This window comes from Euprymna scolopes, chromosome 29 (genome assembly GCF_053919585.1).
Source record: "Euprymna scolopes isolate OS-2025 chromosome 29, ASM5391958v1, whole genome shotgun sequence".
NCBI classification, from domain to species: domain Eukaryota; kingdom Metazoa; phylum Mollusca; class Cephalopoda; order Sepiida; family Sepiolidae; genus Euprymna; species Euprymna scolopes.
In genome coordinates, this window is record NC_136510.1 from 62,452,073 (window position 1) to 62,470,102 (window position 18,030).

Sequence of the window (18,030 nt, forward strand, 5' to 3'; positions counted from 1 at the left end):
TATATATATATATATATATATATATATATATATATATATATAGATAGATAGATAGATAGATAGATAGATAGGTAGATATAGATATAGATAGATATATAGTGTACTTTTATGAACACTGCAAAGATCTACAATGCAGTTTGTGCAATTAGTTTAAGCCTAAGTAACAAACCATATTCCATATCCGTCAAGTAGAAACTCATTGGTGTGCTACATATGACTGTAGTTTGAATTGCCAGCCTTCATCGATCCGCTTTTCATGTAATTGCTAACCTTCATTAGAAAATATTTATAAAGTATTTAGTTATAGGATTGCCTTCATAATATTTTACTCCATTTGTTCTTTGTGACATTGGTCATATCTATTTCTACAAATGACAAAATATGCAAAAAGGTTAGGGGTCAATACCTTCTTTTGACTATATATATATATATATATATATATATATATATATATATATATATATGGTATAGGATTGATTTAATAGTGGAGAATGACTAGAGTGCTGAATTACGTAAGAATATATATTATTAGATAACTATAGCATTGACTGAAGAATGAGCATACTTGGAATCTTTGGTTCGTGACCGGGTTTTCAGTATTTATGTGAAACGAAAGGTATCGATGGCCGATAAATCGCATGTGTAGTGTTTTTTGACGTAGTATAATTAAGTCACTCTACAGTCATATACATCTGAATGATTATACTTTTATTTGGAAATTTTGAGTGAGAAGTTTTAAAACCACTCTCAACTTCTATTAAACTTCGTATGCATTTTGTTATCAAAAACCTTCTTTATATTTTGTACTATGGGCTTCCACCCCTTAATCTTTTGTTATCATATTATTTCTCTCTATCCTACTACCATTGTTAAAGATAAAATAATTCACCAATTTTCAGTGCCAACAAATAAACGTATGAACCTGTAGTTGATGAATACGCTTTGTTTCTTCATTTCTGTATTATGTCAAACATAAAACTACATCTATATGAAACTTATTAAGAAAGAAAATTTTAATCAACTAACCAACTTCTTCAATTGGTTGCTCGACCAAATCTTTCAAGACTGATTTAATTCGTGGATCTCGTCCATCGTAGAGTGCGTCTTGCTGAATATTATAAAAAATTGCTTCCCAGCTCGTCAATTTAGAGATCCTACAAAAACAATGATAAAAAATGAGAATGTATAAACGACGTAAACCGACTAATTTACAGAAGTCTCATTAGTAATGGATTTTCAAATTTCAGGTAAAACTACATTTTTTAAAATGAAAACTTTCTGATAATTGTCAAGAATAGGAAAAATCTGAGACGATTAACACAAATAATAGAGAAATGATAGAAATATTTACTCGTAATACATAGTTAACAACTTGGGTACACAGTCATTTACGATGCTATAATTTCAAGTAATTAGTATTATATTTAAAAAGTGATAGTTTTGTGATACACTTATAGAAATCGACTGATTCGTTGAATTACATTTTGAAGCGTATTAAATTTTAATTAGCATGGAATATCCGTGTCGCAAAAATGTAAAAAACTATTTCGTTTAATTTACTTACACACCATAATCCTGAAAAATCGTCTTTAGATTTGGCAATCGCTGATTTCTTCGTCGCATTGGTATCTTATCTGGTTTATCTCTAAAATACTTTTGAACAATATGCTGAAGATCCTTAATAAGCAATGTGTTATCTGTGGTGTTGATGCACTGTGCAAGCATGTCAGCATTCAATAAGGCGGTCCGCTTACTTTTATACCAACGCAACGTCTTGTCGAATCGTCGCTGTAGCTCATTATAATAAGCGTTTGGTGGCGGATGTTGTTGTAGGTGTTCCTGTAGGAATAAAGTGTCATCTTCCTGTTCTGGGGTGTCGTTTTGGTCATGTGCTGCTTTTTCCCGTTCAACACTCATATTGTCCTCATCGCCTTCCCCATCATTGGCCGTGCCACCACCGGCACCACCACCGCCGCCGCCGCCGCCCCCGCTTGTAGCATTACTCTTGTTCAGATTCTTTCTCAACAGATGTAGATGAGCCCTGTTGGCCCCGGCTGCTGTGTTGGCATAGTCAATTCGGTAAGGGTCTTTATAGACGAGGTGCGCCCGGTCGCTGTTGCTACTCGCTTTAGTCATTGTCTGGCGATATTCAGCCGATACCGAAAATAGTCTGCTAACCATAGCAGTGTTGAGGATGATAATAACGAGCACAGTTACGAGGGCTGCCAAACTAAGGATGCGTTGTGGCATCTTCATTGTTACGCGTTCAACTTCTGATTCTGCGATGATGTTGCTTACACGCCAGATGCAGCTGACTTTTCACAAGGCCAGATTGACGACCACAAAGTGTGGGTGCCACCACCGCTGTGCACATCAACCGCTATGCAAAACTGACGATCACCTGCAAAACAAAATAAAGAAAAAAAACGCGATGAATTCAATTTTAAGAGATTTTGTAGTTCAATGAAAGTGTTTTTATAGGCGCGCATCAGACACAAACATTACAAATCATTATAAAACAATTACATTACAAATTACATTACAATTACATTACAAGCAATTACATTACAAATCATTACAAAATAAGCTTTATTTGTAGGGAATAATTGTAAATTATTTCGTGACATTCCTGTTTCTGTGATGATAGAAGACTGTGAGTCATGTGTACGTGTGTCTATTTATTACGCTTTGTGCGTGTGTATGTGTGTGTGTGTTGGTATATTTGTACTTCTACGAATTCTTCTTTGCTGTATCCGTAATATTGTTGGAAAATTGACAGTTATGTGTTGTGTGGAAGTTTTATCAGTAGGTTTTGTTGTTGGATACCTGTGTGACACATATATAGGATTTGTTGTACTTTTTTCTTCGAGTATATAGATGTTATATTTCCGTAAAAGTAAAAGTTCCTATGGCACGTGATTTTGCACACGTTCCTTTTCCTTTTTAAAAGGGCTGAGTTTTTTTTTCTTCTTCAACATTTCGTTACTAACAGTTCTTGCGTTTATTGCTGCTACCTGCTCTTTACTATTTGGTCTTCTGTTTATTATTTGCTCTTACATTTTCTATTTGCTCTTACGTTTACTATTTGTTCTTACGTTTACTATTTGCTCTTACGTTTATTATTTGCTCTTTCATTTACTATTTGTTCTTACGTTTACTATTTGCTCTTACATTTATTATTTGTTCTTACGTTTATTATTTGCTCTTACGTTTATTATTTGCTCTTACGTTTACTATTTGCTCTTACATTTATTATTTGTTCTTACGTTTACTATCTGTTCTTACGTTTATTATTTGCTCTTACGTTTATTATTTGTTATTACGTTTACTATTTGCTCTTACATTTATTATTTATTCTTACATTTACTATTTGCTCTTACGTTTACTATTTGCTCTTACATTTACTATTTGTTCTTACGTTTATTATTTGTTTTTACATTTACTATTTGCTCTTACATTTATTATTTGTTCTTACGTTTATTATTTGCTCTTACGTTTATTATCTGCTCTTACATTTACTATTTGCTCTTACATTTACTATTTGCTCTTACATTTATTATTTGTTCTTACATTTATTATTTGTTCTTACATTTACTATTTGCTCTTACGTTTACTATTTGCTCTTACGTTTACTATTTGCTCTTACATTTATTATTTGCTCTTACGTTTATTATTTGCTCTTACATTTAATATTTGCTCTTACGTTTACTATTTGCTCTTACATTTATTATTTGCTCTTACATTTACTATTTGCTCTTACATTTACTATTTGCTCTTACGTTTACTATTTGCTCTTACATTTACTATTTGCTCTGACATTTACTATTTGCTCTTACATTTACTATTTGCTTTTACATTTACTATTTGTCCTTACATTTACTATTTGCTCTTGCATTTACTATTTGCTCTTACATTTACTATTTGCTCTTACGTTTACTATTGGCTCTTACATTAAATATTTGCTCTTACGTTTACTATTTGCTCTTACATTTTCTATTTGTTCTTACATTTACTATTTGCTCTTACGTGTTTTATTATCGCTTACGTTTCTTATTTGCTCTTACGTTTACTATTTGCTCTTACATTTACTATTTCCTCTTACATTTACTATTTGCTCTTACATTTACGATTTGCTCTTACCTTTACTATTTGCTCTTACATTTATTATTTGCTCTTACATTTTCTATTTGCTCTTACGTTTATTATTTGCTCTTACGTTTACTATTTGCTCTTACATTAATTATTTGTTCTTACGTTTACTATCTGTTCTTACGTTTATTATTTGCTCTTACGTTTATTATTTGTTATTACGTTTACTATTTGCTCTTACATTTATTATTTATTCTTACATTTACTATTTGCTCTTACGTTTACTATTTGCTCTTACATTTACTATTTGTTCTTACATTTATTATTTGTTTTTACATTTACTATTTGCTCTTACATTTATTATTTGTTCTTACGTTTATTATTTGCTCTTACGTTTATTATCTGCTCTTACATTTACTATTTGCTCTTACATTTACTATTTGCTCTTACATTTATTATTTGTTCTTACATTTATTATTTGTTCTTACATTTACTATTTGCTCTTACGTTTACTATTTGCTCTTACATTTACTATTTGCTCTTACATTTATTATTTGTTCTTACGTTTATTATTTGCTCTTACGTTTATTATTTGCTCTTACATTTAATATTTGCTCTTACGTTTACTATTTGCTCTTACATTTATTATTTGCTCTTACATTTACTATTTGCTCTTACATTTACTATTTGCTCTTACGTTTACTATTTGCTCTTACATTTACTATTTGCTCTGACATTTACTATTTGCTCTTACATTTACTATTTGCTTTTACATTTACTATTTGTCCTTACATTTACTATTTGCTCTTGCATTTACTATTTGCTCTTACATTTACTATTTGCTCTTACGTTTACTATTGGCTCTTACATTAAATATTTGCTCTTACGTTTACTATTTGCTCTTACATTTTCTATTTGTTCTTACATTTACTATTTGCTCTTACGTGTTTTATTATCGCTTACGTTTCTTATTTGCTCTTACGTTTACTATTTGCTCTTACATTTACTATTTGCTCTTACATTTACTATTTGCTCTTACATTTACGATTTGCTCTTACCTTTACTATTTGCTCTTACATTTATTATTTGCTCTTACATTTTCTATTTGCTCTTACGTTTATTATTTGTTTTTACATTTACTATTTGCTCTTACTTTTACTATTTGCTCTTACGTTTACTATTTGCTCTTACGTTTATTATTTGCTCTTACATTTACTATTTGCTCTTACATTTACTATTTTCTCTTACATTTACTATTTGCTCTTTCATTTTATATTTGCTCTTACATTTAATATTTGCTCTTACGTTTGCTATTTGCTCTTACATTTATTATTTGCTCTTACGTTTATTATTTGTTTTTACATTTACTATTTGCTCTTACATTTATTATTTGTTTTTACATATACTATTTGCTCTTACATTTATTATTTGCTCTTACATTTTCTATTTGCTCTTACGTGTAGTATTTGCTCTTACATTTACTATTTGCTCTTACATTTTCTATTTGCTCTTACGTTTACTATTTGCTCTTACATTTACTATTTGTTCTTACATTTATTATTTGCTCTTACATTTACTATTTGCTCTTACGTGTAGTATAAGCTCTTATATTTACTATTTGCTCTTACATTTTCTATTTGCTCTTACATTTTCTATTTGCTCTTACGTTTATTATTTGTTTTTACATTTACTATTTGCTCTTTCTTTTACTATTTGCTCTTACGTTTACTATTTGCTCTTACGTCTACTATTTGCTCTTACATTTACTATTTGCTCTTACGTTTATTATTTGCTCTTACATTTACTATTTGCTCTTACGTTTACTATTTTTTTTTACATTTACTATTTGCTCTTACGTTTATTATTTGCTCTTACATTGACTATTTGCTCTTACATTTACTATTTTCTCTTACATTTACTATTTGCTCTTACATTTACTATTTGCTCTTACATTTTCTATTTGGTCTTACATTTTCTATTTGCTCTTTCGTTTACTATTTGCTCTTACATTTATTATTTGCTCTTACGTTTATTATTTGTTTTTACATTTACTATTTCCTCTTACATTTATTATTTGTTTTTACATTTACTATTTTGTCCTACATTTATTATTTGCTCTTACATTTTCTATTTGCTCTTACGTGTAGTATTTGCTCTTAAATTTACTATTTGCTCTTACATTTTCTATTTGCTCTTACATTTACTATTTGCTCTTACGTTTATTATTTGCTCTTACATTTATAATTTGCTCTTACATTTTCTATTTGCTCTTACGTTTATTATTTGCTCTTACGTTTATTATTTGCTCTTACGTTTACTATTTGCTCTTACATTTTCTATTTGTTCTTACATTTACTATTTGCTCTTACATTTTCTATTTGTTCTTACATTTAATATTTGCTCTTACATTTACTATTTGCTCTTACGTTTACTATTTGTTTTTACGTTTACTATTTGCTCTTACATTTACTATTTGCTCTTACATTTACTATTTGCTTTTACATTTATTATTTGCTCTTACATTTTCTATTTGCTGTTACGTTTATTATTTGTTTTTACATTTACTATTTGCTCTTACATTTACTATTTGCTCTTACGTTTTACTATTTGCTCTTACATTTATTATTTGCTCTTACATTTATATTTGCTCTTACATTTACTATTTGCTCTTACATTTACTATTTGCTCTTACGTTTATTATTTGCTCTTACGCTTATTATTTGCTCTTACATTTACTATTTGCTCTTACGTTTATTATTTGCTCTTAAATTTACTATTTGCTCTTACATTTACTATTTGCTCTTACGTTTACTATTGTCTCTTACGTTTATTATTTGCTCTTACATTTTCTATTTGCTCTTCCGTGTAGTATTTGCTCTTACATTTACTATTTGCTCTTACATTTACTATTTGCTCTTACATTTTCTATTTGCTCTTACGTTTATTATTTGCTCTTACGTTTATTATTTGCTCTTACGTTTATTATTTGCTCTTACGTTTATTATTTGCTCTTACATTTACTATTTGCTCTTACGTTTATTATTTGCTCTTACATTTACTATTTGCTCTTACATTTTCTATTTGCTCTTACGTTTATTATTTGCTCTTACATTTACTATTTGCACTTACGTTTATTATTTGCTCTTACGTTTATTATTTGCTCTTACATTTACTATTTGCTCTTACGTTTATTATTTGCTCTTACATTTACTATTTGCTCTTACATTTACTATTTGCTCCTACGTTTACTATTTGCTCTTACGTTTATTATTTGCTGTTACATTTTCTATTTGCTCTTCCGTTTATTATTTGCTCTTACATTTTCTATTTGCTCTTACGTGTAGTATTTGCTCTTACATTTATATTTGCTCTTACATTTACTATTTGCTCTTACATTTATTATTTGTTCTTACGTTTATTATTTGCGCTTACATTTACCATTTACTCTTACATTTACTATTTGCTCTTACATTTACTATTTGCTCTTACATTTGCTATTTGTTCTTACATTTACTATTTGCTCTTACGTTTTTTATTTTCGCTTATGTTTCTTATTTGCTCTTACGTTTACTATTTGCTCTTACATTTACTATTTGCTCTTACAATGACTATTTGCTCTTACGTTTACTATTTGTTTTTAAGTTTACTATTTGCTCTTACATTTACTATTTGCTCTCACGTTTATTATTTGCTCTTACATTTAATATTTGCTCTTACGTTTATTATTTGCTCTTACATTTTCTATTTGCTCTTACATTTATTATTTGTTTTTACATTTACTATTTGCTCTTACATTTACTATTTGCTCTTACTCTTACTATTTGTTTTTACATTTACTATTTGCTCTTACATTTACTATTTGCTCTTACATTTACTATTTGCTCTAACATTTACTATTTGCTCTTAAATTTACTATTTGCTCTTACAATTACTATTTGCTCTTACATTTATTATTTGCTCTTACATTTACTATTTGCTCTTACATTTACTATTTGCTCTTACATTTAATATTTGCTCTTACATTTTCTACTTGCTCTTACGTTTATTATTTGCTCTTACATTTTCTATTTGCTCTTACGTTTATTATTTGCTCTTACATTTACTATTCGCTCTTACGTTTATTATTTGCTCTTACATTTACTATTTGCTCTTACATTTACTATTTGCTCTTACGTTTACTATATGCTCTTACATTTATTATTTGCTCTTACATTTTTATTTGCTCTTACGTTTTTTATTTGCTCTTACATTTACTCTTTACTCTTACATTTTCTATTTGCGATTATGCTTACTATTTGTTTTTACATTTACTCTTTGCTCTTACATTTATTATTTGTTTGTACATTTATTATTTGCTCTTACATTTTCTATTTGCTCTTCCGTGTAGTATTTGCTCTTACATTTACTATTTGCTCTTACATTTACTATTTGCTCTTACATTTTCTATTTGCTCTTGCATTTACTATTTACTCTTACGTTTATTATTTGCTCTTACGTTTATTATTTGCTCTTACATTTATTATTTGCTCTTACATTTTCTATTTGCTCTTACGTTTATTATTTGCTGTTACGTGTATTATTTGCTCTTACATTTACTATTTGCTCTTACGTTTGTTATTTGCTCTTTCATTTATTATTTGCTCTTACTTTTTCTATTTGCTCTTACGTTTATTATATGCTGTTACGTTTATTATTTGCTCTTACGTTTACTATTTGCACTTTCATTTACTATTTGCTCTTACATTTTCTATTTGCTCTTACGTTTATTATTTGCTCTTACGTTTACTATTTGCTCTTACGTTTATTATTTGCTCTTACGTGTAGTATTTGTTTTTACATTTACTATTTGCTCCTACATTTATTATTTGTTTTTACATTTACTATTTTCTCTTACATTTATTATTTGTTTTTACATTTATTATTTGCTCTTACATTTTCTATTTGCTCTTACCGGTAGTATTTGCTCTTACATTTACTATTTGCTATCACATTTTCTATTTGCTCTTCCGTGTAGCATTTGCTCTTACATTTACTATTTGCTCTTATATTTTTTGTTTGCTCTTCCGTGTAGTATTTGCTCTTACATTTACTATTTGCTCTTACATTTTCTATTTGCTCTTATATTTTTTGTTTGCTCTTCCGTGTAGTATTTGCTCTTACATTTACTATTTGCTCTTACATTTACTATTTGCCTAACGTTTATTATTTGCTCTTCCATTTATTATTTGCTCTTACATTTTCTAGTTGGTCTTACGTTTATTATTTGTTCTTACGTTTATTATTTGCTCTTACGTTTATTATTTGCTCTTACATTTTCTATTTGTTCTTACATTTAATATTTGCTCTTACATTTATTATTTGTTTTTACATTTATTATTTGCTCTTACATTTTCTATTTGCTCTTACGTGTAGTATTTGCTCTTACATTTACTATTTGCTCTTACATTTTCTATTTGCTCTTACATTTAATATTTGTTTTTACATTTACTATTTGCTCTTACGTTTATTATTTTCTCTTACGTTTATTATTGGCTCTTACGTTTACTATTTGCTCTTACCGTTACTATTTGCTGTTACGTTTACTATTTGCTCTTTCATTTACTATTTGCTCTTACATTTACTATTTGCTCTTACATTTACTATTTGCTCTTACATTTTCTATTTGTTCTTACGTTTTCTATTTGCTCTTACGTTTATTATTTGCTCTTAAATGTAATAGTTCCTCTTACATTTACTATTTGCTCTTACATTTACTATTTGTTTTTACGTTTATTATTTGCTCTTACATTTGCTATTTGCTCTTACGTGTACTATTTGGTCTTACATTTACTATGTGTTCTTACATTAACTATTTGCTCTTACGTTTACTATTTGCTCTGACATTTACTATTTGCTCTTTTATTTATTATTTGCTCTTACATTTACTATTTGCTCTTACATTTACTATTTGTTCTTACGTTTAATATTTGTTTTTACATTTACTATTTGCTCTTACGTTTATTATTTGCTCTTACGTTTATTATTGGCTCTTACGTTTACTATTTGCTCTTACATTTACTATTGCGTCTTACGTTTATTATTTGCTCTTACATTTACTATTTGCTCTTACCGTTACTATTTGCTCTTACGTTTAATATTTTCTCTTACGTTTACTATTTGCTCTTACATTTTCTATTTGTTCTTACATTTACTACTTGCTCTTACATTTACTATTTTCTCTAACGTTCACTATTTGCTCTTACGTGTAGTATTTGCTCTTACATTTATTATTTGCTCTTACGTGTAGTATTTGCTCTTACATTTACTATTTGCTCTTACGTTTATCATTGGCTCTTACATTTAATATTTGATCTTACCGTTACTATTTGCTCTTACGTTTATTATTTGCTCTTACATTTACTATTTGCTCTTACGTTTACTATTGGCTCTTACATTTATATTTGCTCTTACATTTTCTATTTACTCCTATGTTTATTATTTGCTGTTTCGTTTATTATTTGCTCTTACATTTACTATTTGCTCTTACGTTTACTATTTGCTCTTACATTTATATTTGCTCTTACATTTACTATTTACTCTTACATTTACTATTTGCTCTTACGTGTAGTATTTGCTCTTACATTTACTATTTGCTATTAGGTGTAGTATTTGCTCTTACATTTACTATTTGATCTTATGATTACTATTTGCTCTTACATTTACTATTTGATCTTACGTTTACTATTTGCTCTTACATTTACTATTTGCTCTTACGTTTATTATTTGCTCTTACATTTACTTTTTGCTCTTACATTGTCTATTTGCTCTTACGTTTATTATTTGCTCTTACATTTTCTATTTACTCTTACGTTTATTATTTGCTGTTTCGTTTATTTTTTGCTCTTGCGTTTATTATTTGCTCTTACATTTACTATTTGCTATTCCGTGTAGTATTTGCTCTTTTATTTATTATTTGCTCTTACATTTTCTATTTGCTGTTACGTTTAGTATTTGCTGTTACGTTTATTATTTTCTCTTACATTTACTATTTGCTCTTACGTTTACTATTTGCTCTTTCATTTATTATTTGCTGTTACATTTATTATTTGCTCTTACATTTACTATTTGCTCTTACGTTTACTATTTGCTCTTTCATTTATTGTTTGCTCTTACATTTTCTATTTGCTCTTACGTTGTTTATTTGCCCTTACTTTCATTATTTGCTTTTAAGTTTATTATTTGCTCTTACGTTTATGAATTGCTCTTACATGTACTATTTGCTCTTACGTTTACTATTTGCTCTTACGTTTATTATTTGCTCTTACGTTTATTATTTGTTTTTACATTTACTATTTGCTCTTACATTTATTATTTGTTTTTACATTTATTATTTGCTCTTACATTTACTATTTGCTCTTACCGGTAGTATTTGCTCTTACATTTAGTATTTGCTCTTACATTTTCTATTTGCTCTTACGTTTACTATTTGCTCTTACATTTACTATTTGCTCTTACATTTTCTATTTGCTCTTCCGTGTTGTATTTGCTCTTACATTTACTATTTGCTCTTATTTTTTTTGTTTGCTCTTCTCTGTAGTATTTGCTCTTACATTTAATATTTGCTCTTACATTTTCTATTTGCTCTTCTGTGTAGTATTTGCTCTTTCATTTAATATTTTCTCTTGAATTTTCTATTTGCTCTTACATTTACTATTTGCCTTATGTTTATTATTTGTTCTTACGTTTATTATTTGCTCTTTCGTTTACTATTTGCTCTTACATTTTCCATTTGGTCTTACATTTACTATTTGCTCTTACATTTTCTATTTGCTCTTACATTTTCTATTTGCTCTTCCGTTTAATATTTGCTCTTACGTTTATTATTTGCTCTTACGTTTATTATTGGCTCTTACGTGTACTATTTGCGCTTACAGTTACTATTTGCTGTTACGTATACTATTTGCTCTTTCATTTAATATTTGCTCTTACATTTACTATTTGCTCTTACATTTACTATTTGCTCTTGCCTTTTCTATTTGCTTTTCGTTTATTATTTGCGCTTAAATGTAATATTTTTTCTTACATTTACTATTTGCTCTTACATTTACTATTTGTTTTTACGTTTATTATTTGCTCTTACATTTGCTATTTGTTCTTACATTTACTATTTGCTCTTACATTTACTATTTGTTCTTCCATTAAATATTTGCTCTTACGTTTACTATTTGCTCTGACATTTACTATTTGCTCTTATGTTTAATATTTGTTTTTACATTTACTATTTGCTCTTACGTTTTTTATTTGCTCTTACGTTTATTATTGGCTCTTACGTTTACTATTTGCTCTGACATTTAGTATTTGCTCTTACATTTACTATTGCCTTTTACGTTTATTATTTGCTCTTACATTTACTATTTGCTCTTACTTTTACTATTTGCTCCTACATTTACTATTTTCTCTTACATTTACTATTTGCTCTTACATTTTCTATTTGCTCTTACATTTACTATTTGCTCTTACATTTACTATTTTCTCTAACGTTTACTATTTGCTCTTACGTGTAGTATTTGCTCTTACATTTATTATTTGCTCTTACGTGTAGTATTTGCTCTTACATTTACTATTTGCTCTTACGTTTATTATTGGTTCTTACATTTACTATTTGATCTTACCGTTACTATTTGCTCTTACGTTTATTATTTGCTCTTACATTTACTATTTGCTCTTACGTTTACTATTTGCTCTTACATTTACTATTTGCTCTTACATTTACTATTTACTCTTACATTTACTATTTTCTCTTACGTGTAGTATTTGCTCTTACATTTACTATTTGCTCTTACGTGTAGTATTTGCTCTTACATTTACTATTTGATCTGATGATTACTATTTGCTCTTACATTTATTATTTGATCTTACGTTTACTATTTGCTCTTACATTTAGTATTTGCTCTTACATTTACTATTTGCTCTTACATTTACTATTTGTTCTTACATTTACAAGTTACTCTTACATTTACTATTTGCTCTTACGTGTAGTATTTGCTCTTACATTTACTGTTTGCTCCTACGTGTAGTATTTGCTCTTACATTTACTATTTGCTCTTACGTGTAGTATTTGCTCCTGTATTTACTATTTTGTCTTACGTTTACTATTTGCTCTAACATTTACTATTTGATCTTACGTTTACTATTTTCTCTTAAATTTTTTATTTGCTCTTACATTTACTATTTGCTCTTACATTTACTATTTGCTCTTACATTTACTATTTGCTCTTACATTTACTATTTACTCTTACATTTATTATTTGCTCTTAGGTGTAGTATTTGCTCTTTCATTTACTATTTGCTCTTACGTTGTAGTATTTGCTCTTACATTTTCTATTTGCTCTTACGTGTAGTATTTGCTCTTATAGTTACTATTTGCTCTTACGTGTAGTATTTGCTCTTACATTTACTATTTGATCTTACGTGTAGTATTTGCCCTGATATTTACTATATGCTCTTACGTTTAGTATTTACTCTTACATTTACTAGTTGCTCTTTCGTGAAGTATTTGCTCTTACATTTACTATTTGCTCTTAAGTTTAGTATTTACTCTTACATTTACTATTTGCTCTTACGTGTAGTATTTGCTCTTACATTTACTATTTGCTCTTACGTGTAGTATTTGCTCTTATATTTACTATTTGCTCTTACGTGTAGTATTTGCTCTTACATTTACTATTTTATCTTACGTTTACTATTTGCTCTGACATTGACTATTTGCTCTTAAGTGTAGTATTTACTCTTACATTTACTAATTGATCTTACGTGTAGTATTTGCTCTTACATTTACTATTTGCTCTTACGTGTAGTATTTGCTCTTACATTTACTATTTGCTCTTACGTGTAGTATTTACTCTTACATTTACTATTTGCTCTTACGTGTAGTATTTTCTCTTACATTTACTATTTGCTCTTACGTGTAGTATTTGCTCTTATATTTACTATTTGCTCTTACGTGTAGTATTTGCTCTTACATTTACTATTTTATCTTTCGTTTACTGTTTGCTCTGACATTTACTATTTGATCTTACGTTTACTATTTGCTCTTACATTTACTATTTGCTCTTACATTTATTTTTTACTCTTACATTTACTATTTGCTCTTACGTGTAATATTTGCTCTTACATTTACTATTTACTCTTACATTTACTATTTGCTCTTACGTGTAGTATTTGCTCTTACATTTACTATTTGCTCTTACGTGTAGTATTTGCTCTTACATTTACTATTTGCTCTTACGTTTATTATTGGTTCTTACATTTACTATTTGATCTTACCGTTACTATTTGCTCTTACGTTTATTATTTGCTCTTACATTTACTATTTGCTCTTACGTTTACTATTTGCTCTTACATTTGCTATTTGCTCTTACATTTACTATTTACTCTTACATTTACTATTTGCTCTTACGTGTAGTATTTGCTCTTACATTTACTATTTGCTCTTACGTGTAGTATTTGCTCTTACATTTACTATTTGATCTTATGATTACTATTTGCTCTTACATTTACTATTTGATCTTACGTTATCTATTTGCTCTTACATTTACTATTTGTTCTTACATTTACTATTTACTCTTACATTTACTATTTGCTCTTACGTGTAGTATTTGCTCTTACATTTACTATTTGCTCTGACGTGTAGTATTTGCTCTTACATTTACTATATGCTCTTACGTGTAGTATTTGCTCCTGTATTTACTATTTTGTCTTACGTTTACTATTAGCTCTTACATTTACTATTTGATCTTACGTTTACTATTTGCTCTTACATTTACTATTTGCTCTTACATTTACTATTTGCTCTTACATTTACTATTTGCTCTTACATTTACTATTTACTGTCACATTTACTATTTGCTCTTACGTGTAGTATTTGCTCTTACATTTTCTATTTGTTCTTACGTGTAGTATTTGCTCTTATAGTTACTATTTGCTCTTACGTGTAGTATTTGCTCTTACATTTACTATTTGATCTTACGTGTAGTATTTGCCCTGACGTTTACTATTTGCTCTTACGTTTAGTATTTACTCTTACATTTACTATTTGCTCTTACGTGTAGTATTTGCTCTTACATTTACTATTTGCTCTTTCGTGTTGTATTTGCTCTTACATTTACTATTAGCTCTTACGTGTAGTATTTACTCTTACATTTACTATTTGCTCTTACGTGTAGTATTTGCTCTTATATTTACTATTTGCTCTTACGTGTAGTATTTGCTCTTTCATTTACTATTTTATCTTACGTTTACTATTTGCTCTGACATTGACTATTTGCTCTTACATTTATTTATTTACTCTTACATTTACTATTTGCTCGTACGTGTAGTATTTGCTCTTACATTTACTATTTACTCTTACATTTACTATTTGCTCTTACGTGTAGTATTTGCTCTTACATTTTCTATTTGCTCTTACGTGTAGTATTTGCTCTTACATTTACTATTTGCTCTTACGTGTAGTATTTGCTCTTACATTTACTAGTTGCTCTTACGTGTAGTATTTGCTCTTACATTTACTATTTGCTCTTACGTTTATTATTTGCTCTTACGTTTACTATTTGCTCTTATATGTACTATTTGCTCTTACGTTTATTTTTTTCTCTTAAATTTACTATTTGCTCTTACGTTTACTATTTGCTCTTACATTTACTATTTGCTCTTACGTTTATTATTGGCTGTGAAATTAGTTCGGTAAAGCCTAGTAAAGAGGTTTTGCTCTGTCTTCCGTTCTATGATAAAACACCACAATTTACCGAACTAATTTTTTATTTTCCTCATGAAGAAGATAATTCGCCTTGATAAATTTGACGTTTCCTCGTCAGACCCTCAGGCCAGAAAGCTTTGGAAATTATGGTTCCGCAACTTTAATTACTACTTATCAACTATTGCCTCGTTAAACCCTGATAAGCTAGAAGTTCTCTATTTAAACATCGGTCCCTCTGTTGCTGACGTTATCGAAGGTTGCTCTGGTTTTGAACATGCCGTGTAATTATTGAAAGGCGTTTACGACAAGTCTGCAAGCGTTATTCACGCTAGACATCTGCTTTCCACGCGTTTTCTACAAGAAAACGAGTCCGTCGATCAATACCTTCAGGCCTTGAATCGACTTGCGACTGACTGTTGTTTTAAAGACGTATCGGCCACCATTTACAGGGATGAATCTTGTCCATGATGTATTCGTGGTCTCCGGTCACCATTGATACATGCTAGGCTTCTTGAAACAAACACTCTAACTCTCATAGAAGCTACTCAATGTGCTAGGGCTTTAGAACAAGCTCTCTTTTGCGCGGAATCGTATGCCTCCCAGATTGGAGCAGTCGCTGTTACTTCTACTACGGGAACTAAAAAAATGTGCTGACCGATTCTGCCGAGGAGGCCACTTGTTGACGTTAAATTTGAACTCAACCTCAGATCAAAAGTCTCAAACTCAAATCCAACTGTTCTCTTCTCTCTGCACTTCCACACTGACACCCAAAATAAAGAAGACGGCTCTTTTATAGAGACACCCAACCACATCTCATTTGCATACCCCCTCCCCCCTCTCGTCATATCACGTGATTTTCAGTCCATAAATACCAGGGGGGGCGGCCATTTTTATTTTCTCTTTTTTTCTTTTCTAATACGAGCCGCACGATGCATGAGTTAAGGTTCTTTACTTTTAACCACACGCCCCCTTGATCTCTAAGATCAATAATTAGTATCAAAGTTCGCCATCCACGCTGGGCATCTTCGTTCACGGTGCGATTGCCGAAGAGGCTCTTCTTCAGACACTTCAACATCAGCATCAACCTTCCCTTCCTCTGATGGCAAGGAGACTCTCCGTATATCTAAAATGTGACGAGGCATTGCGTCAATCGCTACTTTGTTTTTGGAGAGTACTTCAGTCACTGTACCTTTCCCCAGCGAGTCGTGCAACGAGAATTGGGTGGTTTCACCCCACCTCTTCACCAACTGCGATATCCACGCAGGCCTGTTCTTCTCTCTGCGTTACAGCCAATAGATGTCGCCATTCATGAGAAGAAATAGACCAGTGCAGCACTGAATTTTTCGTCTTGACCAGCCTTCAGCATCATATTGTACCAAAAAACTGCTTCTTGGGGCGAAATCTGTCTTCTTGATGCTACAGCTTTTATAGTGCGATCGTGCCTCTCTATAATTCCATTTCCACTTGGATGGTATGCAGCTCTAAAATATAGCCCCACATTCCACTTCGCATATAAGTCTCTAAAAATTCCGAGCAGAAAGACGTACCATTATCAACCAACACCTCTTCTACTGGCCCCCTTTCCATAAAAACCTCCTCGACAACTCTCCAGGGATCTCATTTCCTCGCCCAAACATCAATTTTCCTGCCTTATTGTCCTGTAGTCGAAATCCCAAAGCCATTCCGTTTTCCAGTGACTCAGGCGGTTTTGATATGCTTTTTTCCAGTGACTCAGGCGGTTTTGATATGCTTTTTCCAGTGACTCAGGCGGTTTTGATATGCTTTTTTCCAGTGACTCAGGCGGTTTTGATATGCTTTTTTCCAGTGACTCAGGCGGTTTTGATATGCTTTTTTCCAGTGACTCAGGCGGTTTTGATATGCATTTTCCCGTGACTCAGGCGGTTTTGATATGCTTTTTTCCAGTGACTCAGGCGGTTTTGATATGCTTTTTTCCAGTGACTCAGGCGGCTTTGATATGCTTGTTTCCAGTGACTCAGGCGGTTTTGATATGCTTTTTTCCAGTGACTCAGGCGGTTTTGATATGCTTTTTCCAGTGACTCAGGCGGTTTTGATATGCTTTTTTCCAGTGACTCAGGCGGTTTTGATATGCTTTTTTCCAGTGACTCAGGCAGCTTTGATATGCTTTTTTCCAGTGACTCAGGCGGTTTTGATATGCTTTTTTCCAGTGACTCAGGCGGTTTTGATAT

At 30.2% G+C, this 18,030-nt stretch overlaps 1 protein-coding gene across 2 annotated transcripts in view; it reads right to left on the reverse strand.

The window, feature by feature from the left end:
• LOC145252667 (extracellular serine/threonine protein CG31145-like) overlaps positions 1-18,030 on the reverse strand; it is a 201,457-nt gene that overhangs the window by 37,106 nt on the left and 146,321 nt on the right. For both annotated transcript variants that reach the window (XM_080112448.1, XM_080112449.1), the window contains exons 2-3: positions 1,565-2,401; positions 1,027-1,154 (exon numbers count right to left, since the gene is read on the reverse strand). In XM_080112448.1, the coding sequence (XP_079968574.1) occupies positions 1,027-1,154; positions 1,565-2,256 (820 nt within the window). In that variant the 5' untranslated portion in view covers positions 2,257-2,401. The remainder of the gene's footprint in view (positions 1-1,026; positions 1,155-1,564; positions 2,402-18,030) is intronic.